The sequence below is a fragment of the Prionailurus bengalensis genome, chromosome E1 (genome assembly GCF_016509475.1).
Source record: "Prionailurus bengalensis isolate Pbe53 chromosome E1, Fcat_Pben_1.1_paternal_pri, whole genome shotgun sequence".
Lineage (NCBI taxonomy): Eukaryota > Metazoa > Chordata > Mammalia > Carnivora > Felidae > Prionailurus > Prionailurus bengalensis.
This window is the reverse complement of record NC_057347.1, coordinates 56,615,378-56,639,643: the sequence shown is the minus strand read 5'-3', so window position 1 is coordinate 56,639,643 and position 24,266 is coordinate 56,615,378. Positions and strand designations below refer to the sequence as shown.

Genomic DNA, 24,266 nt, shown 5'->3' with positions numbered 1-24,266 from the left:
GAAGTGGGTTCCCCACATGGCTCCATTATCCTCGTCTGTGGTTACATAAAACCCGACGCCCGCCCCCCCCCCCAGCTTAGAATCTGCTGCCTCATTAGCATACGAAAGGCGGTAAGCGATGCCACTGAGGGGGCAGGCTTCCTTTAACCCAGCACTGCCCGGATTGGACACCTGCCACCTGGGGGAGGCCGACCCCCCAACCCCCCCCACCCGCCCCCGGCCATAGCTTTGGGAAACTGCCTGGAGCAGCCAGCAAGTCCCAGCCCCCTCCAGCCAGCCCACGTCCTGGGGTGGGCACCAATGCACAACAGCTCTTTCCAGATGGTTCTCAAGATGGTGCCTCCGTCCTTCACTCCCCCCCCACCCCCACCCATAGATGTGTACCTGCCATCTGCCTGCTCCCAGCCACCTTCTTTTCAATGTCACCATCACCAGCGAGGGGCCTGGTACAGGGTGAGGCCTGTCTTTAAAGATACCGCCCTGCACCCGGTGGGGAGGGGACGCCCAAGCAAGAGGCGCTCCCGGGGTGCCCTGAACGCCTGCCACCGGGCCAGGAGGATGATTCTGATGGTGCGGGCAGCATCGAGAAGGGGCTGGCAGGACCGACGGGGCCTTGTTCCCCGCGCCCCTTCTGAGGAGGGGCTGTGAGGAGGTGGGGGGAGAGGAGACACTCAGAAAGGAAGGTCACATTCTGAGGCTCTGGGCTCACACTTTGCGCCCCCGCTCCCCCCCCCTCCCCCAGCACGGATGCCTGCGAAGCCTCCATAATCGGCTCCGAGCTCCCAGAGAACTCTCCCTCTAAAAAATGACTTTTCCGTTCATTTCCCGCTCATCCCCACACTCACCACTGGAGTCTGCCTCCCTGACTTACAAGTACAGGCGTTCCATCCTGACCCCCTCCCGCTGCTACCTTACCCGCCAGCAGAGCGGGCAGCCTCCCTGAGCAACACAGATTCCGGGCTGGGGCCGGCTGCATTCCTCTCCGGAACCTTCTCCCCGCTTTTTATCGCGCGGCCAACTTTCGGCTGCTCCTGAGCAAATGCAACCCGGCCGCTCTCTGCCCTTGGGCCGGCCTGTTGCTTTGGGAGGAAGGGAACCAAGACGAGAGGAGACGGGGGAGGGCAGCGGCCCAGAAGGGCCTCACGCTCAGCCAGCCATCCCAGGCTGCAGCCCGGCCGGAGCCGGCACTCCGTTCCTACAGGAGGCCCCGGCTGGCCGTGTGGTGCGAGGGGGGCCTAGGGGTTTGGAGGCCAGGTTCTCGGTAGATTTTCCCCCCGGGGCCCCGGCGTTGGAGCTTCTGCCCAGAACACTGAAAACTCCCCCAAAGAGCTGGTGTCTTACATTCACCGCTGGGAGCCCTACATTCTGCCTGCTCGGCAAGCACCCAGTAAACGCTCGCCGGGGGAACAACGAAGTTAAAGACCCAACACGTGGACTCTCCCGACCGGCGCTGCCCAACAGAACGTTCTGCGATGATGTAAATGTTCTATATCTACCGCATTCAATATGGCAGCCACGTGTGCCTACTGTTGAATGGGTTTCCTCCTCCTCCTCCTCCTCCTTCTCCCCGGAGACATCGCATTCTCCATAAATGTCTTCACCAGAAGACAAACAAAGAAAAGCTACTTTTCAGCCAAGGCAAAAGAAGGCGGAAACTTCTATTTTAAACTCTTTCTTTGGCCCATCGTCCCAAGCTTCTCCTATCGAGTACAAGTCCACAGTATTTACAGCCTGCTAGCTATGTGCCGTAAGAACATGGAGCCCTGTGGGTGGGGAGGACCCCGAAACCCCCAGGCCAGCAGGCTAACGGAGACTGATGGGCCGGGTCAAAGTCACCATGGAGAGAGAACACCTTCAGAGACGAGAAGGCGCACAGCCCATCCCAGAGCGTGGTCGTCAGATGGCCAGGGCACCCAGAGCGTGGAGGGAGGACTCGGGAGAGAGGGCCTGGAAAAGGGGGCCGGGCCGGGCTGGGAAGGGTCATAACCACCGTACTTGGGTTCCGTTTAGCCTGCGGGGAGAAGTGAACCAAGGTTTCCTTAATAGCAGGAGGATCATGACCAGGTCTGTTCTGAATAATCACACGGACGGAGCCTCTGGCCCAGGCCCGGGCACACGGCCGGGTCTCAGCGAATGCCACCGAATGCTGACGGGACCAGGGCAGCCTCCGTGTGGAGAAGGGATGCCATGAGGAGGGACACCGAGGCCTGACCAGGTCCAGGCCAAGAGGCGGCCATTTGGGGAGAGGGGGGGTTGACAAGAGGGTGTTGGGGGTGGTGCAGAGGTCAAGGAGACACAGACTTCTTGCTTGAGTACCTGGGTGGATGGTCAGGCTGAGACGTGACGGGAACAAAGGAAAAGAGGTGTCATTGCATGGGAAAGGGAGTACTATCGAGGGAGCCTCTGAGAGCCCAGGGTCCTGCCCACGGTCAGCCAGGCTCTGGCAGTGTCTTCCTCGACCGGCTCCCTGCCACAGAGGCACGCTCTCTCCCTCTTGCCCGTGTGGCCACAATGATGGCGACGGGGCCCTGCATACAGCTGGGCGTCCTGCACGTGAGGCTGAGGGCTCACTGGGCCCGGGTCAAGGAAGGGGTGCGTGAGCCTGGACAGAAAGACGGGCGGGGAGGGAGCGTCGGAGGAACCCGCCCGAGATCCCGGGCGGCACCCGCTTGTGAGGCGTCCCCCGTGAGGGCAGAGACACAGCCCCCATCCACCCACAGCGGCCCAGCGGGAAGGTCCTTGAGGTTCCCGTAACGAATCGCCACAAACAAAGGGGCTTAAAATAACAAAAGCGGGTTCTCTCCCGTTCTCTCTTCTTCTGGAGGCCGAAGTCCAAAATTAAGGCATCGGCGGGGCTGAACTTCTTCCAGAGGCTGTGGGGAAAACCCTTCCGGTCTCTTCCAGCCCCAGTCCCGGCATCCCCCGGAGTGGTCACCTCACTTCATCTCTGCCTACGTCTTCACGCGGCCTTCTCCCCCCCGTGTACGTCCCCTGTGTGCCATGTCCCTTCTTGGAAGGACCCCCAGCCGTGGGGTTTAGGGCCACCCTACCAGGAGCAGAACCTCATCTCGAGATCCCCAACCAACGACGCCCGGAAGAGACCGACGTCCAAGTCAGGTCACTCTCTGAGGTTCTGGGTGAACGTGAATCCTCAGGGGACACGACTCAACCTCCTACAGAAGGGATGAGGCCACCAACCTCAGAGGTGTCTGAAGGAGGAAGAGAAGGACCCAGAACACACACGACGGGCAGAAAGAGAAGGCTCTGAGGGATCCCGGCCGGGGACAGTCGGGCAGGCTGGCGGGCCGGGCCGCAGAAGGTGAGGGAGCTGACCGGGTGCGCTGTGGGAACCAGGGCAAAGGTTGGCCCGAGACAGTGGCCCGGAAGCGGCTGCCCAGACACACTGCTAGAGGCCCAGAGTGTGGGAAAAGAAACCGGAAGGCCACTTGGGAGGTCTGAGTGTGGGCATCCCCACGGCCCAGACGATCCGCCTGGGGTCACACACGTAGGCACGGGGACACGTGAGGATGTTCCCAACAGCGCCTGTAACGGGGGAGCCTTCGGTGGAACCCCGGCAGCAGGCCCGCGGGTAGACAGGCAACTCGGCCTGCCCGCACGGAGGAGCCCTCGCCCGCGGTCAGAATAAATGAACTAAAGCTACGTGGACCCTGCGTGGACAGGTCTCAAAGCCATCCCGTCGCGTGGAAAAGCAAAAAGCAGCAAACGGCCACCGCCCCCTTGGACACCCGATGTGATGCCGCTGGTCTTCAGCACGAGACCACGAGAGACCACACGAGACCACGTGTGTTGACCACAGACACGCCCGACGGGGACCGGTGCTAAATTCAAACAAGTGGTCACCCTGGCGGGGGTGGGCATGGGGAGGGTCACCCCAGGGGTTCAGACTGCACCCGTGATACCCTATAGCTCACGCCGGATGGTGGGGGCACAGCCGTTCTGTTACTTTACTTTTCACATTTACGTGTCAACCAAGTTCTTTTTTTTTTTTTTTACTTTTTTTAACGTTTCTTTATTTTTGAGAGAGAGAGCGTGAGCGGGGGAGGAACAGAGAGAGAGGGAGGCAGAACCCGAAGGAGGCTCCAGGCTCCGAGCTGTCAGCACAGAGCCCGAGGCGGGGCTCGAACTCATGAGCCGCGAGATCGTGAGCTGAACTGAAGTGGGACGCTTAACCCACTGAGCCCCCCAGGCGCCCCAGTACCAATTCCATTTTTATAAAAAAGAGCAGCGAGTGAGTGAGCTCGTCAAAGCATTGACCTGGGTGTGGCTTGTGCCAGAAACGGCCGTCCCCGGCCTGGTCCCACACACAGCCCCGTGAAGAACCTGAACGAAAGCAGGCCTCTGTAGGACTCGGGGTCCAAGGTCCCAGACACGGGAGACCAGGCAGGGTGGGGGACAGGAGGTCAAGCTTCGGGGAGGGGAGGGAGGGCAGCGGCTCTCAAAGGGGATTCTACAAGGGTCAGAGGGGCAGGGCGAGGGGGCTGAGAGGCTGGGGGTCCAGGCAGGGCCCCGCCTGGACCGAGGTCTCAGCTGCAGGACGGCAGGGCTGACAGAAGGAGCCAGGGAGACGAGGAAAGGGTGTCCCGGGCCGGAGCCCGCACAGGCCCCCACAGAGAGGATTCCGTGTGTCAGCAGGCGGTCCCATGCGAAACCCAGATCACCGACTTGCAGCTCTGGGCTTTGGCAAATTATGCCTTAGGCTTCCAAGTGGAGCCGTGCTAGCGGCTGCCAAGGGCTGACGGCACAGAACTGGCCAGTCTGAGCGCGGGGAGGCGCTGGCCAGAGGAGGCTGCGTCCACGCAGCCCGGGGCGCCAGTCTCCCAGGACCTCAACCCCCGAGCTCAGGAGCCGGTCTCCAGCCCGTCACAAGACCAGGCCCCCAGACCCAGCCCCGCTGGAGGAAGGGAGGGAGACCGAGAAGCGGCCCAGCTGCAGAGGCAAGGGGTCCCGGAGAAAAGTTCCCCAGGAAGGCAGAGGCGGCCGGGCGGTCCAGTGGTCAGTGGCCTGACGTGGCCCCGGGTGGGCGGAGCTCCTGCTTAACCACGGATGTGAATCATTCGGCCGCCCTGCAGACCTCCAGCCGGGCGTCACCCTTCCCTTCCCACACCCGGCCCCATCCTGCACCACACGGGGCCTCAGACACAGCCGTGTGGACGTCCCAGCCTGTACAGACACACCCCGCCGACACCACCACCCCCATTCCCTGCAAAGAGCTGCCCCTGGCCTCCCCACGAGCCTGGAGGTGTCCCACCCACGGGCAGGTGACACCTCTCCCCTCGGGGATGTTTGCGCTGGCCCCGGAAGTAGGCGCAGGAACGTCTGGGCAAGGAATTCTGGCGTCGCCAGAAAGATCTGGCTGCTAGCTACATGAAGACCTTAGCTGGAAGTTCGTCTAAAATAAAGTAATTAAGGGGGCACCCGGGTGGCTCAGTCGGTTAAGCGGCCGACTTCGGCTCAGGTCACAATCTCGCGGTCCGTGAGTTCGAGCCCCGCGTCGGGCTCTGGGCTGACCGCTCAGAGCCTGGAGCCTGTTTCAGATTCTGTGCCTCCCTCTCTCTCTGACCCTCCCCCGTTCATGCTCTGTCTCTCTCTGTCTCAAAAATAAACGTTAAAAAAAAAAATTTTTTTTTTAATAAATAAATAAATAAAATAAAGTAATTACGACATCCTCCTTGAAAGGGGGCCACCAGCATGAACACGCACAGAAAGAGCCAGAAGAATAGCTTGGCCGTGACCATCATGAGCTTGCTAATTTGATACTGGTTACCTATTCGCTCTGTCGCGGGAGCACCTTCCCTTCTTCAGGGTCACAGGGGGCAGGCGCAGGGGTCACGGGCCGATTGGCTCAGAGGTGCTCAGAGTCAAAGCCGCCCTCCGGCAGGCGGCCCGCCCTCGGCACCTCACGCCTTCCCTCTGTGCTACCTACAGACGGGCGGCTGCCCCAGCCCCTGGCGACACGCCTCTGCCGGGCCGAACCCGACCTGCATCAGAGCCATCGAAGACGGTAACTCCCTGGACAGCAGGGGAGGGGCCCTGCTCACCCGAGAGGGCCAGGCGGGAGAGAGGGCAAGGCCATGACTGAACACACCGCTTACCTGGGCCCGTGGGGTCGCCAAGCTTCCGGAGACGGTTGCTGGAGGTCCGCGTGACTCCTAAAGACAGGGGCAGAAGGCACAGGTCACACACGGCCGCCGGCGGGTGGTTAACACCGGGCACGCCCTCACCTCTGCTCCTACAACGGGCTCCAGAACCAGAAACCAGAGGTCCTCGTCCTCCCCGGCGACACCCAGGCCCAGCAGCCACCTGCAAGGACAGCCGGCCACTGGCGGCCACCGGGCCAGACTCTTTACACCCATTTCTCACCTAACTCTTACCGCTGCCTTTTGCAGCCGAGCTTCTGTCGGGTCGAGGAACTTGCCCGAGGTCGCACAGCTCCTAGGAGTTGAGCCCAGAAAGAACCCAAGTCCGTCCAACTCTAAAATGTGGGCTTGGCCCAGTGCATCAAACCATCCTGACTGCCCGCGGGACGCTGAGGGGTGCTGGCTCCCGGTCAGGCACTGGTCACCCCCTGGGATGGCACACGTAGATCTGTATTGTGAATTGGGATCTCCCCGCACCAGGGTCCCTGACGCCACCCCCCTGCCCCCACTGCTCTGAGGCTGGGCAGGGCCGGGCTGGATCCGGGAGGGTGGAGGACGAGCGGTCCTCCCCCACACCCCCCAGCGGGGAACAAGAACGGAGCCCCAGATTAACACCGCCTCGTGCCGCACACGCTCCATCCCGGCACCCACCCCTGGGGCCAGCGCGTGCTCCCTGGAGAGGCGTATGGCAGGCAAGTCCCGACTCGAGGAGATTTGCGGAGGTGCTAAGCCGAGCCCAGCCGAAGCTGCCAGGAAGGGTATCCACGGGAGGGGCAGGGGAGCGTGCTACCGCGGCCAGGTCTCACGGAGCTCTGGCAGTGTGCCGCCTGGGCAACCAGGCCATCCTTCGGAGAGCCGCAGGGACACCCCAGGTTGGCCGGCAGAGGCCCTCCCCACAGACGGCAAGATGAGTGGGGACAGGACCCACTCATCAGGGTTAACCCGGAAACCTGCCCGCAGCCTCCGCCGTCTGACAGCCACCCAGGATGCCGGGGCCAGAGATGCCCGCTCCCGTCTCGCAGTCTTCCGGAGAGGCTCTTACAATGCTCACTCACTCATTCGTCCCACAACCACCGCCCCCCCCCCCCCCGACACTGTGACCACTGGGAAGCGGAGGCAGCCAGCACTGTTCCTGAAGGTTCCAGAGCCCCACGCAGGGTGACCCACAGACCTGGCTTCGTGTGCAGCTCCCCAGGGACACCCATGCTCTGTACGTCTGAAGACAGTGGCTTTAGTGACAGCAGAACGGGCACAGTGCATCCTTCAGGGTCTTTCTTACCTGCCGCTAAGCCCAGGCCTCTTTCTGGGGCTGGGGAGGACCCCAGGATGTGCCCCAAATGTTGAACCCACACCGAACAACACCAAGAGATGCATGGACACGAGACTCAAGGGCCTGGAGTGACCAGCGAGGCCTCTGGGAGGCAGGGACGACCAAGTTGACCCTCGAAGGAGGCAGGGAGGAGGGGGGACGCGGTGAGGTCACGACCACTTCCGCTCGCGGAGGCTCTATGACCACTCCCCGCGCACCCCACGACGCAGGTGCCACCAGGGCCATTTCAGACAAGGGAAGCGAGACCTGGAAGGCCCCCCCCCCCCGGCCCGCCCCAGCCACGTCGGCGACCTGGTGGCCAACTCTATGTGTCATCATGACTGCATCCCCCCGGTGCCCAGGTATGCAGCCAAACGTGATCTCTGGGTGTTTCTGGGTGAGGTTAGTGTCTGGATCGGCGGACTGGGCACAGCAGGCCGTCCCCTCGGCGTGGTGGGTGTGGACACGACCGAGGAAGGGGGTTGCTCTGGGCCTGACGGGAACACCGGTCCTCTCTTGCCCACGGGCTGGGACGCACGGCGTCGGCCCCCCTGGTCCTCGGGCTCAACTGCGGCACCGGCCTCCCGGGGTGCCCAGCTTGCAGCCGCAGCCCTGGGGTTCCTCAGCCTCCGTCATCACGTGAGCCCGTTCCCCGCTGCTCTGTGACGTCACCCGGCAGACACGCGTGCACCCCGGGTGCCCGGCCACCCCGATGAAACGTCTGCTCACCGCCGAGTGACGGAAACCGTCCCTCCTCGACTACCGCCCAGAACACGAGGATTGCAGGCCACCCCTGCCCGAAGAGGCTGGACGGCGGCCTCGGGCCCTTGGGGGCGGGAACGTCCCGCACTGGGCTTCCAGAACTGACTGCTCCCTTCAGACCCGGAGAGGGTGGGGCCCTCAGTGGCTCTGGTGGGCTCCCCAGGGCTGGGAGCGGCGGGAGGGAGACGGGCCCCGCCCCCAAGGCTGCTGAGGCGGGAGTGTGGGCATCCCCAGCCTCCGACGGCCACCATGACGGCCGTGAGCTCTCTCCACACGCCTGAGTGGGAGCTACGCTGCATGTGACAACCCCCGAGAATGATCATCAGCCCCCAACACACACACACACACACACACACAATAAGCCACTCAGAGGTCCCACCGTCGGGCTAAGAGTGGCACCAATGAGCCACAGCTGTGCCTGTAAATCCAGAGAGTCCCCAGTATGGAAACAGTACGGGGTGAGGAACAGAGAAGGAATGGGCCCAACATTCCTGTGGATTGACTCACTTCCGGCTGCGACTCGCCCGGGGCCAGCTGGACGCCCACCCGTGCCCCTGTGGCGGCTTCCAGGCGAAGGTTCAGGCTCTTCAACCCCCCGCCCACCACCAGGGCGTCCGGTCCTCAAGCCCCATTCTGGGTTGGCTCCTCCCCGAGCCCCCGGGTGGGGCCAGAGCAACAGCATCTGTCTCAGATTTCTTGGGTGGAGTTTGTGTTTTATTTGTGCTGTTTATTTTTCCGATTTCCCCAAACACGCGGCTGGTGCCAGGCAGCCCCTGGCGCAGACAGGACGCCGGGCACGCTGCTTGCTGAGCCGGGGAGGTGGCGGGCCCGGGGTTCCCGCCCTCCGACGAACTCCCCGCCCGGGAGACACCCGCGGCCAAGAGCTACTGAAATCCAGCTCCCTGGACCTCATTCCTCGGGCCCGCGTCGGAGTCCGGCGAAGAGGGAGCTGGAAAGGCCTCCAGGACATCCAAGGGCTCCGCTGTTCCAGTTGAGAAGGGAGTTATTTTTATGCGATTTTAAAAGAAAACATATTCAGAAGGAGAGGAGGCCATGTGACATCCAGAGTCCGCCGGGTGCGAGCCGCACGCCCCGGGAAAATAACACCCCCCCCCAATCCGTTCCAGCCTCGCCACTCCCCCCAGCCCCCCCACCCCGGGGCGGCGGCACGGGGACCAAGACGAAATGAGGTCACACGCCGTGGCACTGGGCACAGTCCCGAGCTCAAAGGAAGCACCCGATAGATTAGACAATTATTACCATCGGCAGTAGGTTCATCACGGTCATAACAATTTTTAAATTATTATCGCTCACCTGCTGCATACGCCAACCTGAACCTGGGGACCTATAATTAGGAGCTAAGAGAGCTTGGCTGCCCAGAGCCGATGCATCTGAACGAAGGAGAAGTTGTAACCGAGGCCCCTGGCACGTTCCGGCCAGGCCGCTGCTGTGCCCCGACCACCGCCAAAAAAAAAAAAAAAAAAAAAGTTCTTCCAGGAGCTCTACCTTACTCCGTCCCAATTCAGGGAAGCCCCCAGACCCTCCTGGTCTCCACAGCGATCTGCACGTTAGGGGAAGGTGGGCAGTTTTCTAGATCCAGAGAAAACAGCCAGGCTTTGGGGAGCTCAGACTCCGGGTGCTTGCCCTCCCAGACCCGGCCGCCCCAGAGACTCGGAGGCCGGGCCAAAGGCCGTTTCCCACGTGGGCACAAACTCCAGACCAGTGACCAACGCCAGCAGAGCGTGGCAGATAGAGTCCGCGAGATTGAAAGTCGCTTCAGACGAGACAAAAGTCAGCAGAGAGTGGAAAGCGGGACTCAGCCCCCGGCCAGCGGCTCCAACAGAATGAAAACGCAGCGTTGCAGAGCAGGAAAGAAGAGGCCAGAAGATGCGCGGGGCCTCCCCGGGCCTCGAGGGAAAGACGAGGATCCCACGCGAGGCTGGGAGAACAGGGATGGGCCGCAGGGCATTTTCCTCGTAGGAGCAGCGTTTGGGGTGGGGGCCGCCTCCAGGCAGCAAAAATGGGTCCAGGTAAACCGCCTGGCGCCCTCTCGCCCCTTTGCCACACTCCCCAGGGGCGGCACAGCCCGGGTGCCTGTGTCACGGAACCGGGGAGCTTGCCCGGGGAAGGGAGGGCAAGGTGTGAAGACATTTTATCTTTCCCTCCCAACCACGTTTTTGTAATGGAACCCAGGAAATTACAAGGTTGAAATGGTCAAACAGGCACTGAGGAACCTAACTAGACTCTCGAGTTAATATGTTATTATTCGTGATTATTTTTAATGACTGGAACACCACACGTAGTCTCAGAGCCGCTGCCTCCTCCCAGGATCTGGCGGCTGGCCCCAAGCCCCGCCGGGGTCGTGCACCACCCAGACACCCTGACCCCGGGGGAGGGGACACCGCCCCCCCGCCCCCCCCCCCCCCCCCCCCCCGCCACACACACACACACACGCACCGCGTTCTGCTCTGTGCCAACAGCAAAGGAGGTCTGGACAGGACCTTCCTCCAATTAAAAGTCACCATTTTCTCAAAAGGGAGACTTGCAGGAAGAGGTCCGTTTTCAATAGAGAATCGGTTTTCAGCTTTTGTCTTCAAACTCATGAGAGACTCTCAGGAAAGGACAGGGAGGTCCCGGCGACCTTGGCCCAGAGCTGCCTGCCCCTACCCAGCGGTCCCCTCCTCCTTCAAGCCCTGGGGGGGGGGGGTAGGGGGGGCCCAGGACACACAGTCTTTACCCCCCCTTTCTCCAAGCTCAAGTGCTCACAGAAGCTGTGAAGGGCTTCCCCCAAGTCAAGGTTGCAGGTGGGAGTAAAGAGTCAAACTCCAGGCTTATCTTCAGAGGAACCTGAGATAAGGAGATAACACCCCCTCCCTCTTCTCCCACCCTCTGCCCTTGGCCTTTGCTGCCAGGAAGTGTGTGTGTGCTCTGGACAGGTACACTAGGGAGGCGCGGATGCCCTCCTGATGGCGCCCCAACCACCACCCCACCCCACGCCCCTCAAGAGAACCTTCTCCCCACCAAGGCCGGCAGCTGGGGCTGCGGATCGAAGCAAACCTCAACGTATTCTCCCACGTGGCGAGCAATCCTTTCGCCTTTGGAAACGTGCTCGGGCAAGGGACGCAATACTGCGGGAAGTTCTGTTTTCTGCAGAGCCTCGGGCCTTGAAGCCAGGGGTCCCAGTCCCTTCTCGGACTCCCGCCCCCACCTGCCATCCCCTCTCCGGTGTTGGCGGTGCTCCCAGCCCACGGTCCGCCCGGCTACCAAGCGCCAGCGGAAGGGGCCGCTGGTTCTGGTGCGGTGCCCTCGGCCGCGGTTGCTGAGGCTCAGGGTTGGGGCCCGGCTGCAGGGCCGGAAGAGAAGGCCCCGGGCGGTGGCCGCGTCGCGGGCAAGGGCTCTGCGTGTGCGGCGAGGAACCAGGGCGCACGTCCTCCTCCAGCTCGGACCACATCTTCGGGCGGGTGTTCAGCCTGTCTGAGCATCCTGGCAGATGCAGACTCGTGAAAGATCACTGAGTGCCTCCTCTGCACCGGGCACTGTCCAGGGAGCGGGGGACACGACGGTGACCCAAAGTGCCCTGGCTGCTCCTGGGGCCCCTCCACGCGGGCATCTGGCTCACACCTCGGGGAAGAGGTGTCACCAGATGGCCACGTCTGTCACACAGCCATCGGTGCTGACCAAGGACCCACAGAGCCCTTCCCTCAAAGGTTCACCAGCGGGGCATCTGGACTCTGGGCCCCACCCGTAGAAACTACATTGCCCTGTGAAATCCGAAGTTCAGGGGCGCCTGGGGGGGCTCGGTCGGTTAAGCAGCCAACTTCAGCTCAGGTCACGATCTCACCGTTAGTGAGTTCGAGCCCCGCGTCGGGCTCTGGGCTGACCGCTCGGAGCCTGGAGCCTGCTTCTGATTCTGTGTCTCCCTCTCCCTCTCTGCCCCTCCCCCACTTTCTCTCTCTCCCTCAAAAATAAACAAACGCTAAAAAAAAAATTTTACATCTGAAGTTCAGATAAACAACAGATAATCTTCAAGCATCATCCCTTGCCCTCCCAGGCTCTCCTCTGAGTGACAGAAGAGATGCCATCCACGGGACGAGGTCTCCAGGTCCCCCGGTCTGCCAACCAGCGAGGGGCTTGGGAGGAGAGCGGAAGGTGGGAGCAAGGGAGAAACGGGGTACCTCCTTCCCGCTCTCTCTGCCTTGGGAGGTCACGTCTGGCCTCTGCCGAAAGCTGCAGCCCCTGTCAGGCAGGCCCGCCTTCGTCCCCAGCGTCGGGGGACTCTGGACCAGTGACAGGACCTCCTCCCTCTGACCCTCCGATCTGGCGGGGAGGGGGTGGGGATGGCTTCCTGCTGCTGAAGATCTGTAGGTCGTCTCGGCAAAGCCACCGGGAAGGGCCCTGACAACGTGTCGACACGGTCAAACGTTCTTGCAAAATTTGCGAACCAGGGAATACCTTAAATCCAATCGGTTAAAATCCCTGTCTGTGTCCACTCTGAGCTCCTGCCCAACACACTCCTCCTGTGCAAGGAGCCACCGGAGGGTTACTGCCGTCGGGGGGTGCCGGCCCAGGAGAGGCTGGATGGAAAGCTACGTAGTTGGGACTCAGCTGGGTTGCATTTACACAGCTCACACCTTTCTGCGTCTACTTAGGTGACCGCTGCCCATTCCGCGGAGGGAGCCCAGCGATGCGCCTTCCGGTTCCCGTCCCCACCCGTGTGCTGCGCACGGTCAGAGGCGCAGGGCAGGGGCGTGGCCCGGGTGCATGCCAGAAAAATGTGGGCAGAGGGGGAGAAGCAAGATGTGGCTTGTATGGAGCCAGAAGCTCGTCTACGGAAAACCATTCCAATCACCAGACACAGAGTTGGAAGCAGAGAATTCAGTTCTCGTCCACGTTGAATCAAAACGACAAGTATCCCCGGCCAGGAATAAAGGTACAGTTACAAATGCCCTGTACTTTTATTTTTAAGGTTTATTTTTATTTTTGAGAGAGTGAGAGAGTGCACGCAAATGGAGGAGGGGCAGAGAGAGAGAGAAAGGGGGGTGGGGAGGGGACAGAGCATCCAAAGCAGGCTCTGCGCTGAGAGCACGGAGCCCGCCGCGGGGCTCGAACGCACGAACCGCGAGATGGTGACCTGAGCCAAAGTGAGACGCTCCACCGACGGAGCCACCCAGGCGCCCCTGTCCCATACTTTTCTGTGTCTTTCTTAAAAACAGAAATTATCTTCAAAATAGAATTTATCAGAATTCTTGTGTTTAGAGGGCAAAAATCGTGGCAATATCACAAACTGTGAAGTCACACTTTTTAATGCATCCCAACTACTGAAGATAAACAAAATAAACTTTGAGTAACCAGGAAGATGAATGAAATTTCTCTTCTCTCTCTTTCTACCTCTCTCTCTCTCTCTTTCTGTTCGGAATAAATGATATGACCAGGTCCTCAGGTAAAAGAAGCCATCAGAGCGTGTAGCCAAAACAGTAGGAAAAAAAAAACAAAAAACATTGCTTTGGAGACAGGACAAGTAGTTGATTGATAAAAGCATTCTTAGGTTTCTGGATTTTCTGGTGCTTATGGTATACACCAGCTGTTTAAAATTTACAGTTTGGGGGCACCCGGCTGGCTCCGTTGAGGCTGTGAGCTTGAGCCCCACGTTGGGCACAGAGATTACTTAAAAACTCAGATCTGGGGGCGCCCAGATGGCTCGGTCGGTTAAGCGTCTGACTCTTGGTTTTGGCTCAGGTCGTGATCTCGCGCTTCGGGAGTTCGAGCCCCGCGTCGGGCTCTGTGCTGACAGCTCAGAGCCTGAAGCCTGTTTCGGATTCTGCGTCTCCCTCTCTCCCCCCCTCCCCCGCCCACACTCTCTTTCTCAAAAATATATACACGTTTCAAAGAAAAGAAACAAAAATAAACAAACTACAGTCTTCTTCAAAAACAAAATAAACCTCGCGATGTGTTGTCACTTCCTCCCTCATCCTAAACAAGACATCACGTTCATACGTTTCGAGAGCTGTATACGCCCCACGCCACCTGGATCTGCCCCCGGCTGCTCCTGTCCGCCGCCCGTGTGACAAATTCCCCACCCTGAAGCCCTTCGGTTCCGAGTCCTCAAGCGATTTGTTTCCTGGTGAGACACCAGCGCAAACGGCCCACGCGAGAGACAGAGGAGATTAACAAAGGGCCGACGGACCCCCAGGAAGATCGAGGGTAACGTGGAGAATGGTTACGATCAGAAACTGCCGACCACGGCAAAAAGGGGCAGCAGGAAGGGCAGGAAGGTGCCCCAGAACACGGCGAAAGGCTTCGTCCGCCTCCGGGCCCCGCTGCTTAATGGGCCCCCGAGTCACCCAAAAGGCAGCGGCGTTTCATCCAAGCTTTGGATGGTGGTCAGAGCCTAACCGGAGGACAAACCACAGAGAGAGGTGGGGTCAGGGGTGCAGAGGCCCGGGAAGGGCTGGCGAGGGGAGTCAGCGCCCACAGAGGCCCAGCGGGCAGGCGGCGCTGTTGACCGGCCTGGAGTTCCAGAAGTCTCTGCGGGAGTAACCAGGCAGCAGAAGGAATGGTCATCAGGAGAGGTGACTGGTCACCTCGGGCGACTGGCCCCAAGACTAGGGCACTCAGGCTGGCCCAAGGAAGCCAAGGGACACCTCCCAGGGTCCAGACGCACCTGTTCATGGGGCCAAAGGAGGGACAAAGAGAAGGGGGTACTCCTGGCATCACTCGCCAGCCAGAGACAGGAGTCAAGCCCTGTAGGCAAGCGGGCCAGTCTTTTCCTGAGCTTTAATAAAAAACATTCCCTATCCTCACATGGCGGGTAAAGGGACACTCTGGTCTCTTCCTCTTCTTACAGGGACACCAATCCCACCACGGGGGCCCCACCCTCAAGACCACCTAAACCGAATCACCTCCCAAAGGCCCCACTTCCAAATACCACCCCCCTGGGGATCGGGGCTCGGACGCAGGAACTTGGGGTCGATGTTTCAAACACGCGAATCCTCGAAGTTCACTGAGAAGCAGAGCAGATGGCACTTTCTGTTCATCCAATGTCCTTACAAAACACAGCGGTAGGAACCCTGGTCTGGCCACGGAGGCAAGCCCAGGAATGAAGGAAAAAGGGCGGCGGCGTGCGTGACGTTTTATGAAGCTAATTACCTGGAGAAATTTCCAGAAAGCAACAGCCCGTGTCCCACCTACTGTTAAGATCTTCGGCTCAGCACAGAACCCTCGACCGGAGTCCTGGGCCCACTCCCAGCCATCACAGAAGAGGCTGCAAGTCAGCAGCTAGGAGGGATGGCCACATCAACCACGGGACATCCACTCCGAGAGCCACTGAAGTTACAATTCTGGGATCCACGCAGGACATCTGACTTCGAGCAGAAGGAGCAGAATTAAAATGGTTTTTCCAGGGAACACGAGCCTCCTCTGATAATCAAATCAAATGATACGTAGGCCGGTGCGTGTGGCCAAGGGCGCACGAAAAGCAAAAATTATGACCGATGGGACTGAAGAATCTGTCCTTCCAACTTCCTGTTCACAACGGCCATAGGTTAGGAGCCAAACAAACAACCGGGGGGGGGGGGGGGGTCGAAAAGGCAAAAGACAGAGTCAGAGGCACGGCGTTTATTTTTAGAAAGTTTTCCTTTAAGAAAACAACAGGGGCGCCTGGGTGGCTCAGTCGGCTGAGCGTCCGACTTCAGCTCAGGTCACGATCTCACGGAGCCCCGCGTCGGGCTCTGTGCTGACGGCTCGGGGCCTGGAGCCTGCTTGGGATTCTGTGTCTCCCTCTCTCTCTGCTCCTCCCCCGCTCATGCTCTGTTTCTCTCTCAGAAATAAATAAACATTTAAAAAAAAATTGAAAAAAAAAAAGAAAACAACAACAAAAAAGGTACACACGCAAAGGTCTGGCCGCTCAAGTGTCAACCCCCAGCTCCCAGGAAGGTGCGACCATCCAGAACGGACTGGATCGCCAGGGCTGAGGGTGTGGCACAACTCAGCACCCGCCCCCCCCCATGCCACCACCTCCCCCTCCCCCTCCCCGGCCTCACAGCGCCGCCTCTGTGTGCGATGGGATGTTTCTCCCCGACCTGTGTTCCCCACACTGTCTACACTGGGGCACCTCTGTGCAACAGAAGTCACGGTTTTGTTAGCGACTTTCACAAACTAACCCCCAAATCCGTCTGAAGTTGATTAGCCGGGTTCTTAACAGGCTGATCAGGAAGGCAACGGGCGTTGGATTTAACCCACTTCCAAGTGGCTTGGATTACAGGAGCTTTATTCTCCCGCTGGGATCTGATCCCCGGTGGAAACAGGAGGCACGGTCCACCGGGAAGGCTGTGAAAGCCCCAGGATGCAGGTCAGATTGAGCCGCGGGCCAAGCCCGGGGCCGCCTGCCAGCTCGCCTCTGCCCAGCCCTTCCTGGTAACCACACTCCCCAGGAGCGGTCTCCAACCGGGGCAGGCAGTCACTGCCGCCTGCCTTTCAGCCGCTGCCCCAACACGCCTGGCCCGGCCGGGACAAGGGGCCCTGGCACAGCCCTCGGGGACTTCCACGGCTGCCGTGGCCAGCCCTGATTCCCGGGTGCAGCCTTGAGGGCCCCACAAGGCCCAGTCACCGCCTGGGCATCCCCGCACCACCCCTTGAACCGCCCAGGACGAGCAAGGCCTCTCCAGGAGCCAGAAAGGGGGCAGTGGACAAGCCCCCCCCTCGCCCTAGCTCGGCCCCACTCTGAAACCCCCCGGCCAGGGAGGACACAAGACGCGGCTCTCCGGGGGGTGTCAGTCAGCAAGACAGAGGTCTTTCCCGCCCTCCTCGCCCCACCCAACACTGGGGCCCACACCTGCGGGCCGGGGTGGCCCTTGGGGATCCCTGTCCCCCAAGACGACAGGCCTCTGCAGGTGTGGAGCCAGCATCGCTGGGAGCGCGACCGGTGACGTGTGCTCCCGCCAGAGGAGGCGGGCGGCCTGGGCTCGGGGCCACCCTGTGACCCGGATCATCTTACTGTCCCCGCCGCTGCCCCTTTCCCCGCCCTGGAGGCCCGCAGGCTGCCAGCAGTCACGCTTTGGAGAACCAGGTCAGATTAGGACGGGAACAAAGCCCGGCTCTTACAGAGCTCCAAAAGGCCCGAGAGGGCAAGACGCCTGGGAGCCGCCACCCCCTTCATGCGGGCTGCAGTGGCCCTGGGGTGGGGACAGGGAGATAAGGCAGAGAGAAACTGGGCTGGGAGCAGAGTACCACACTCAACCTTGGGGACCCAAGGCCAGGCCACCCTTCCCCGGCTGCAGTGGGAGACACCAGAGTACAGGAAGGACACTGGGGGCCCTTCCCAGCAACTCAGCAGTGCCCGGTAGACCCTTCTGGAATGAGCGACGGAACCCACAGGGAGAGGTGAAACGGGCCAGGAACCTCGGGGGGGACAGGCACCCCACAGCTCAGCCAAGGTCGCTCTGGGAGACCGGGTCCCTCAGCACGGTGGGCGCCGCGGTCTCGTGGGTTCTGTGTGGCCTTGTCTACAGGTTCCCGGGGGGCTGCACCGCCACTTACCCCCACTGATGTCCCCAAACCGCCCCCCCCCGCCCCGGCCACACCTAGAGCTGGGCATTCCTAGATAACAGTGCCAGCACAGAGGGCCGGGAACCCAGCCCGTCACCTCCCTCCACAGCGAGGCTCGCACCCCTGGGGCCTTGGGCCTCTCTCTCCAGCCCTCCCTCCCCCAAGGCCACCAGCTGGATCCGCCCCGGAACTGGCGCTCCTCGCCCCTGGCTGGGCCCTGCACTGCCGTGGGCTGAACCTTCCTTATCGAGTACATCTTAGGCAAACTGCATATCCCACACAACAGTGCCCGTGGACAAACAGCCTTGCGGAAATAAGGTCCCGCCCCCAGGTCCCATCCACGTGGGGCGGCCTGGGGCGGGCAGGAGAGTCTCGCCAGGCTGCCCAGGGAGTTGCGGGGGAGGGGACTGCCTTCTTCTTCCTGGGGTCCCTGGGTCTCCAGGTGAGATGTCCTCTGCAGACGCCCACCTGGGAGCTCCACGCCCATGGCCGGCCCCCATTGCCACCTGGGCCGGGGCTCTGGGCCTCTGCTCCTGAGAGGCAATCTCACGTCCCCTCTGCACCTGTCCTGGCTTGGACACGGAGGTGGGTGGGCAGAGCGGGGCTTCCAGAAAGACGATGGGCGACCTCCAACTCAGGTCCCTCACACTGGCCTCTCAGAACCCCGCTGGCCTGGCTGGGAGGTGCTGGTGGGCAGGTGTCTGTGAGCTGGGGCGAGCCAGAAGGCCAGGCAGGGAGGTCACCCCCGTCTCTGCGGGAGGCCAGGAAGAGGGACGGCCCCCGGTCTCGGGCTCAGTCGGCTCGCTCACATTTGTGGGGTTCGGGGATCCCCAAGTTCCGTGGTCCTGGGCACCAGCCCGCAGTAGTACAGGCTAACTGCACGAGGCAGCTCTTTCTCTCTGCCCACGTCCCCAGATGAGCCAGAGCAAACAGGCCTGGCCCCCAGGAGACAAGGGACAGCAAGGACAGGGCAGGGGAAGGGGCCAGAACAAAGAAGAGGAAGAACCTTGCCCACGCTCACCCGGCAACCCGGCAACCCGGGGTTAGCTCACTGGGGAAGTGTTCTCGGAGGTTCTTCGCCCTTCCCATAAGTCAGCTCCTAGCGCACTGGGTGTGGAGAAGGCCGCCCACTCCGGGCCCGGCTGCGGACGTAATCTCTCTAAGGCCATTGCCCTGGGGTCCAGCCTCCTACCCGGGCCTCTGGAGAGGTCACTACAGGGCAGAGCTTTTTAACCCCTGGTAGGCCAGGTACCCCTCTGGGAATCTCCTCAAAGCCACAACGAATCTCCGAGTAATTCCCCACTGTGGCCGGTGCACACACGGACCAATGCCCACCCCCCCCCCGTCCCCCGTTTCGTGGGCCTCAGGGAAGCGCCTGTGCCACTGAGGGTTCCCAGGGGAGCCGGGGACACTGGAGGGCAAGGTCTGTGTGACCTGGTGTGCAGTGAGGAGCCCCAGACTCAGAACGCCAGAAAACCCGGGGGACTCAGGCAGCAGGCGGCTGCAACACCGAGGGGCTGCGGGAGAAGCCTGGGCCTCACTCCCGGCCTCGAAAGCCGCAGAGGTGCGGGGAGGACCGGACAGCTCCTGGACTTCCTGGCAAAGGCAGGGACACGCAGCCTTCTCCTCCTTCCTCGTGCTGATGAGGACCATGAAGACAGGGGCGCCCGGGTGGCTCGGCCGGTTAAGCGTCCGACCCTCGGTTTCGGCTCAGGTCGTGTTCTCACGGTTCCTGAGTTCAAGCCCCGCGTCGGGCTCCGTGCGGGGCCTGCTGGCGCTTCTCTCTCTCCCCCTCTCTCTTCTCCTCCCCTGCTCGCTCTCTCTCTCTCTCTCTCTCTCTCTCTCTCAAAATAAATAAACTTAGCAGAAGTCACTGAAGAAAATAAAAGCATGATGCTGACCGCAGCCGCCAAGGTACAGAGCGGGCCTTTCTAGGCCTTTCTACGCACGGGCTCGTGCGGTCTTCACAAGTCAGCGTCGACCCCATGTAACAAATGAACCAAGCGAGACCAAGTACCTTGCCCCGCAGTGAGGGAGGTGCCAGGCTCGGATTTAACTCCAGGAGCCCCGCAATGAACCGCGGGGCCACGCGGCCTGTAGACTGACATCGGTCCTGGCCCGCTGGAGCCCACAGGGCAGGTGGGCCCGGGACAAGCCTGGAGCGGCTCGGGAGCTGCTGTCCCAAAGCCCCATCTGGGCGTCTGCCACGTTCTCCACCTGGAAAGTTCCTTTTGATTCTCCTACCTACTCACAGCTTCTCACTTCTCAAGGCCGCCCACTCAAACCTCCCGTCACGCCCGTGGTCCCCGCTTCCAGGGTATTGGGTAGCATCTGGAGCCCGTGTGGCGTCATCCACCTGCTTCTTGCCCCTCCAGGGAGCATGCGAGCTCCCCGCAAGCGGGGACCACGATCTTTCCATCACCTCTGTACCCTCGCGGCCCTGCCCGTGCACGCCCAACACACGGTGTGTGTTCAACGAACGCGTACGGACCCCAAGACACTTGGGATCCCCCCCCCCCCCAAAACGCATCTTCAATTTTTTCCTCTTTCCAGGAGCGCCCGGCTGGCTAAGTTGGCTAAGCGTCCAACAGCAACTCAGATCACGGTCTCACGGTCCGTGGGTTCGAGCCCCGCGTCGGGCTCTGCGCTGTGAGCCCAGAGCCTGCTTGGAATCCGTCTTCCTCTCTGTCTTTCCCTCGCTTGTGCACACACCTGCTCTCTCTCGCTCCCTCTCAAAAATAAACATTAAAAAAAAATTGCCCCTCTTCAGACACTCACGAGTACTCAAAGGCAGCTCTACAGAGAACACCATCATAATCATTCCATTTATCTCCGAGCCTGTAAATAGGTCCAGAAGCAACGATCCCACTCAGTCCAGGAAAGAATAAAAGCCTGCTTCGTTGTCCTTGGATTTTCAATACCGGGGGATTTTTAACACCGTTTGAGGCTCCTTAATTTCGTGGCATTCATGCTACGTAGGGGTCGGTCTGACTTCTGCCAAGCAGCCCTGTGGAACCGGGGCACCAGGGGAACGGGAGCGTGTTCAGAATGGGGCCGAGAGGCCACCCCGCCCCTGGGCCAGTCCCCTCCAGTCTGATCCCACACAACTACAACGGAGTGACCCAGCCCACCTTGGACCGCTGCCAGCAGGGGAACAAACTGGAAGGGGTCCAAGCCCTCCACGCACCTATCCTGCAGCACCCCGCCCCGTTAGGTACACACAGGAGCCACGGAAGCTAACTTTACAAGAGCTGGTTCCTACTCACCCCCATAAACTCTCCCTCCACTGACTGCACAAAGCTTCAGCTTTGTTGTTTTTATCTACCTGGGGGGAGGCGGAGAAGGCGTGGAGGAGAGGAGAGGTCGAGCCAGCTTGGGGGGCCCTCTGGCATCCGTGTAGGGCAGTCTCCCCAGGGAAAAAGCCAAGGACCTGTGACCTGGGAGGACCCCGATCACACCCACTGTCCAGACCCACCGGCAGGACGTGAGGTATAGGGAGACAAGGGCAAGAACAAACAGGGGTCCCTGGGCCGCACGGGGCCAGTGATCCCAGGGAGAGGGCCTCACGCAGCAGCAATGCCCACAACCATCTCAAGTATTTGGAGCATGCTGGGGAGGGAGGCCGCGAGCCAAAGCCCAGGATATGCCACCTGGAAGCCCCCTCCTCCCCCACCATCACATCAACGCACCCACGCTTCCGAGATAGAGCCGGGTTAGGGCCGCGCTGTTGGCCACAAGGGGGTGAAACTTGACATTCTAAGCCACTGACCCAGAAGGGTATTTTAAAGGAAGTTCTGAGTAACCCTCTTTGAGACACGTTATTCTTTATTACTCATTTTGGTTCCTGAATGTGGAAAGCAGGAGACTGAGAAATGACCCACAGGCAGGGGGGTGGCCCAAATGGCCTCTTCGGTTCCCAGTGAGTCCCATGATTCTGGCTTCTTATCAGTAAAAATCAAGTCACGCGTCCCTGGCAGAAAACTTCATGTCCAAATAGATGAAGAACGCAGCTAGCAAGGTGAGCGAAAGGGCAGATGCCACCGAATTCAGGGCTGAGGATCCTGCCTGGACCCTTTAGGGGTGAGGGGGGAACCACAAAGAAAAAAACAAGAAAAGAGAGACGACGGAGATCTGGATTACCCTGACCTGCCCTTCAGTGCTTGTGGCCTCAGTTTGCCCATCTGTGAAATGGAACTTCAGGGTGATGAGAGCCAGCGAGGCCTCCTCCACCCGAGTGAGGGCAGGCCCACTGGTGGAGTTAGGATGGGCGCCAGGACGCGGAGGGCGCTGTGAGACCCACCGGACGAACCCTCGTTACCCGCCCCCCCCCCCCCCCGCCCCCAGCGCTGCTGGGCGGTCCCATTTGGCGAACTTTCACGGCATCCGCTGGGTACAGGCAGTCCATCTGAAGGATGCTGCGCGGCCTGGACCACCAGCCCTGGAGGCTGAACCGGAGGAAATCTTCCACCAGCCCCCCCCCCCCCCCCCCGCGCACACCGGGACCCCAAACTCCCCGACCGGCCGGCGGCGCCCGCAGAGTCGGCGAGGATGCAAAGGGCTAGGAGAGCGAGCAGGAAGTAGGGCCAGCCCGGGGCAGCGGCCCCCACGGCAGCCCCCTCCAGACCTCCGGGCGACCCCCGGCTGACGGCGCCAGGGAACCGTGGACCAGGTGGGGGGCGGGGCCGGCCGTGCAGGGGTCAGAGGGCCCGGGCGCCAGGACCCCCGCCCCGACCCCCGCCCCGGTGTCCCGCACGTGCGCGCGGGCCCCGCGGCCTGGGAGCAAAGGGGGGCGCCGAGTCCCTCGAGGGGCTCAACGCCTGGCGGCCCCTCGACCCCCACGCGGGGTGGGGGCCGCGTCCACCGGCCGGGCGCGAACTCCCCACCCGCCACAACCCGCGCCTGAGTCCGGCGGCCCGCCCCGGCCCAGGTAAGGAGGGCGCGTCCCGCGACCCCGACCTCCCCCCCCCACCCCCACCTCCCCGCGCTCCGGCCGCGGCGCCCACCTGAGTACGACTTCTTCATGGTGCCGCCGCGGCCGCCGCTCCCAGGAAAGTGTGGCTGCGGGGCCGCGGGGCGCGGGCTCCCGGGTCGCTAATCCCGGGCCGGGAGTGCGCGGGGTGGGGCGGGAGGAGGGGCGGCCCGGCCCCGCCCCCGGGCCCGCCCCCGCCCGTGGAGGTGCGCGCCCGGCCCCGCCCCGCGCTGCACCTGGCGCGGCCCCGCCCCCGGCCCCGCCCCGCGGCCCCGGCGCCGCGTGTCCGACGGGGGGGGCGGGGGCGCCCACGTGGTCCGCGCGGGGCCCCTCGCTGTCCCTCAGCGTGGAGGGCTGGCTGCGGGGGCGTCCGGCCACCTCCCTGCGCAGGGGGCGGAGAGGGCCAGGTGGCCCCCGGAGAGGAGGGAGCGCGGGCAGCGGCCTCGGCACGGGCGGGCCAGGCCGGGGTGGGGGGACTGGGGGGAGGCGGTTACACCGGCTTCGTGGACCCGGGCAGGGCGAGCGGGGAACCTGCCCCTCCACCCTCTGGTAGTCAAAAGCGCAGACTGCGGTGACTCCTCCGATGAGCCCATCTGTAAGATGGGTGCGTTGGATCCGATCATTTCCCTTCCGTCTGAGAAAACATTGGTCGGCTTTGCGCCAGGTCCTGTGAGGAGGGCGGACACGGGGCGCGCGCCTTTCCAACCCGCTTAATGCACGCAGTGATGCGGGCGCGCGCGTCCTGGCAAAAGGTGTACAGAAGAATTCTGTGTCCTTAAGGAAATTTTCCGTAATGAAAAAAAAAAAAAGTCTTAACGTACAGAGGTGAAAGCGATACATTTTGTCTAGAGGGTGAGGTCAGAGCTGTATTAAGGCGGTGCCAGCACACGGTTTTAGAGAATGAGCAGGAATTTGCCAGGTAGCCAAGGTTGAGGGAGGCGGGCTGTTCCTGGCAGAGGGAAGGGCGAGGCGGGGCCGCAGGCGCGATGTATCACAATCGTGTGGAGACACACAGGGCCAGGCCTTCCAGGTTTGCCAGCGCAGGTCCCCGGGGGGGAGGGGGACAGGGGTGGGGAGCAGATTCTCATAAGGGCGCAGCTGCGGGCCCCTGCCCCCACCCCGAACCAACCCAGGACAAAGTATGCTTGGCCTCACCAAGAGCCGCTCTTCCCCATCTGTCCTTTACTTTCGGGGGAGGGAGGGGCAAGAAGCATTTTTATTTCCTGCCGGAGAGTGGGAAACTCCTATAAAGGGGAACTGAGGCACGTGTGGCTGGGTGCGTGAGTCCTTCCCACCGGCTTCCCTTCTTCTTTTATTTACTTTTTAAATTTTCTTCATGTTTTATTTATTTTTGAGAGAGAGAGGGGCAGAGGCGTGAGCGGGGTAGGGGCAGAGAGAGGGAGACACGGAATCCGAAGCGGGCTCCAGGCTCTGAGCCGTCAGCACAGAGCCCGACGCCGGGCTTGAACTCACGAACTGTGACATCATGGCCTGAGCTGGAGTCGGTCGCTTAGCCGACTGGGCC

At 61.6% G+C, this 24,266-nt stretch overlaps 1 protein-coding gene across 2 annotated transcripts in view; it reads right to left on the bottom strand.

Annotated features, from left to right (window-relative positions):
* The window catches only part of SEPTIN9 (septin 9), a 149,696-nt gene extending 126,818 nt beyond the window's left edge, over positions 1-22,878 (bottom strand). The window contains exons 1-2 of one of the 2 annotated variants that reach the window (XM_043585693.1): positions 22,776-22,878; positions 6,114-6,170 (exon numbers count right to left, since the gene is read on the bottom strand). In XM_043585693.1, the coding sequence (XP_043441628.1) occupies positions 6,114-6,170; positions 22,776-22,794 (76 nt within the window). In that variant the 5' untranslated portion in view covers positions 22,795-22,878. The remainder of the gene's footprint in view (positions 1-6,113; positions 6,171-22,775) is intronic. The other variant, XM_043585697.1, reaches the window with a different exon arrangement.
* Positions 22,879-24,266: the final 1,388 nt, after the last annotated feature.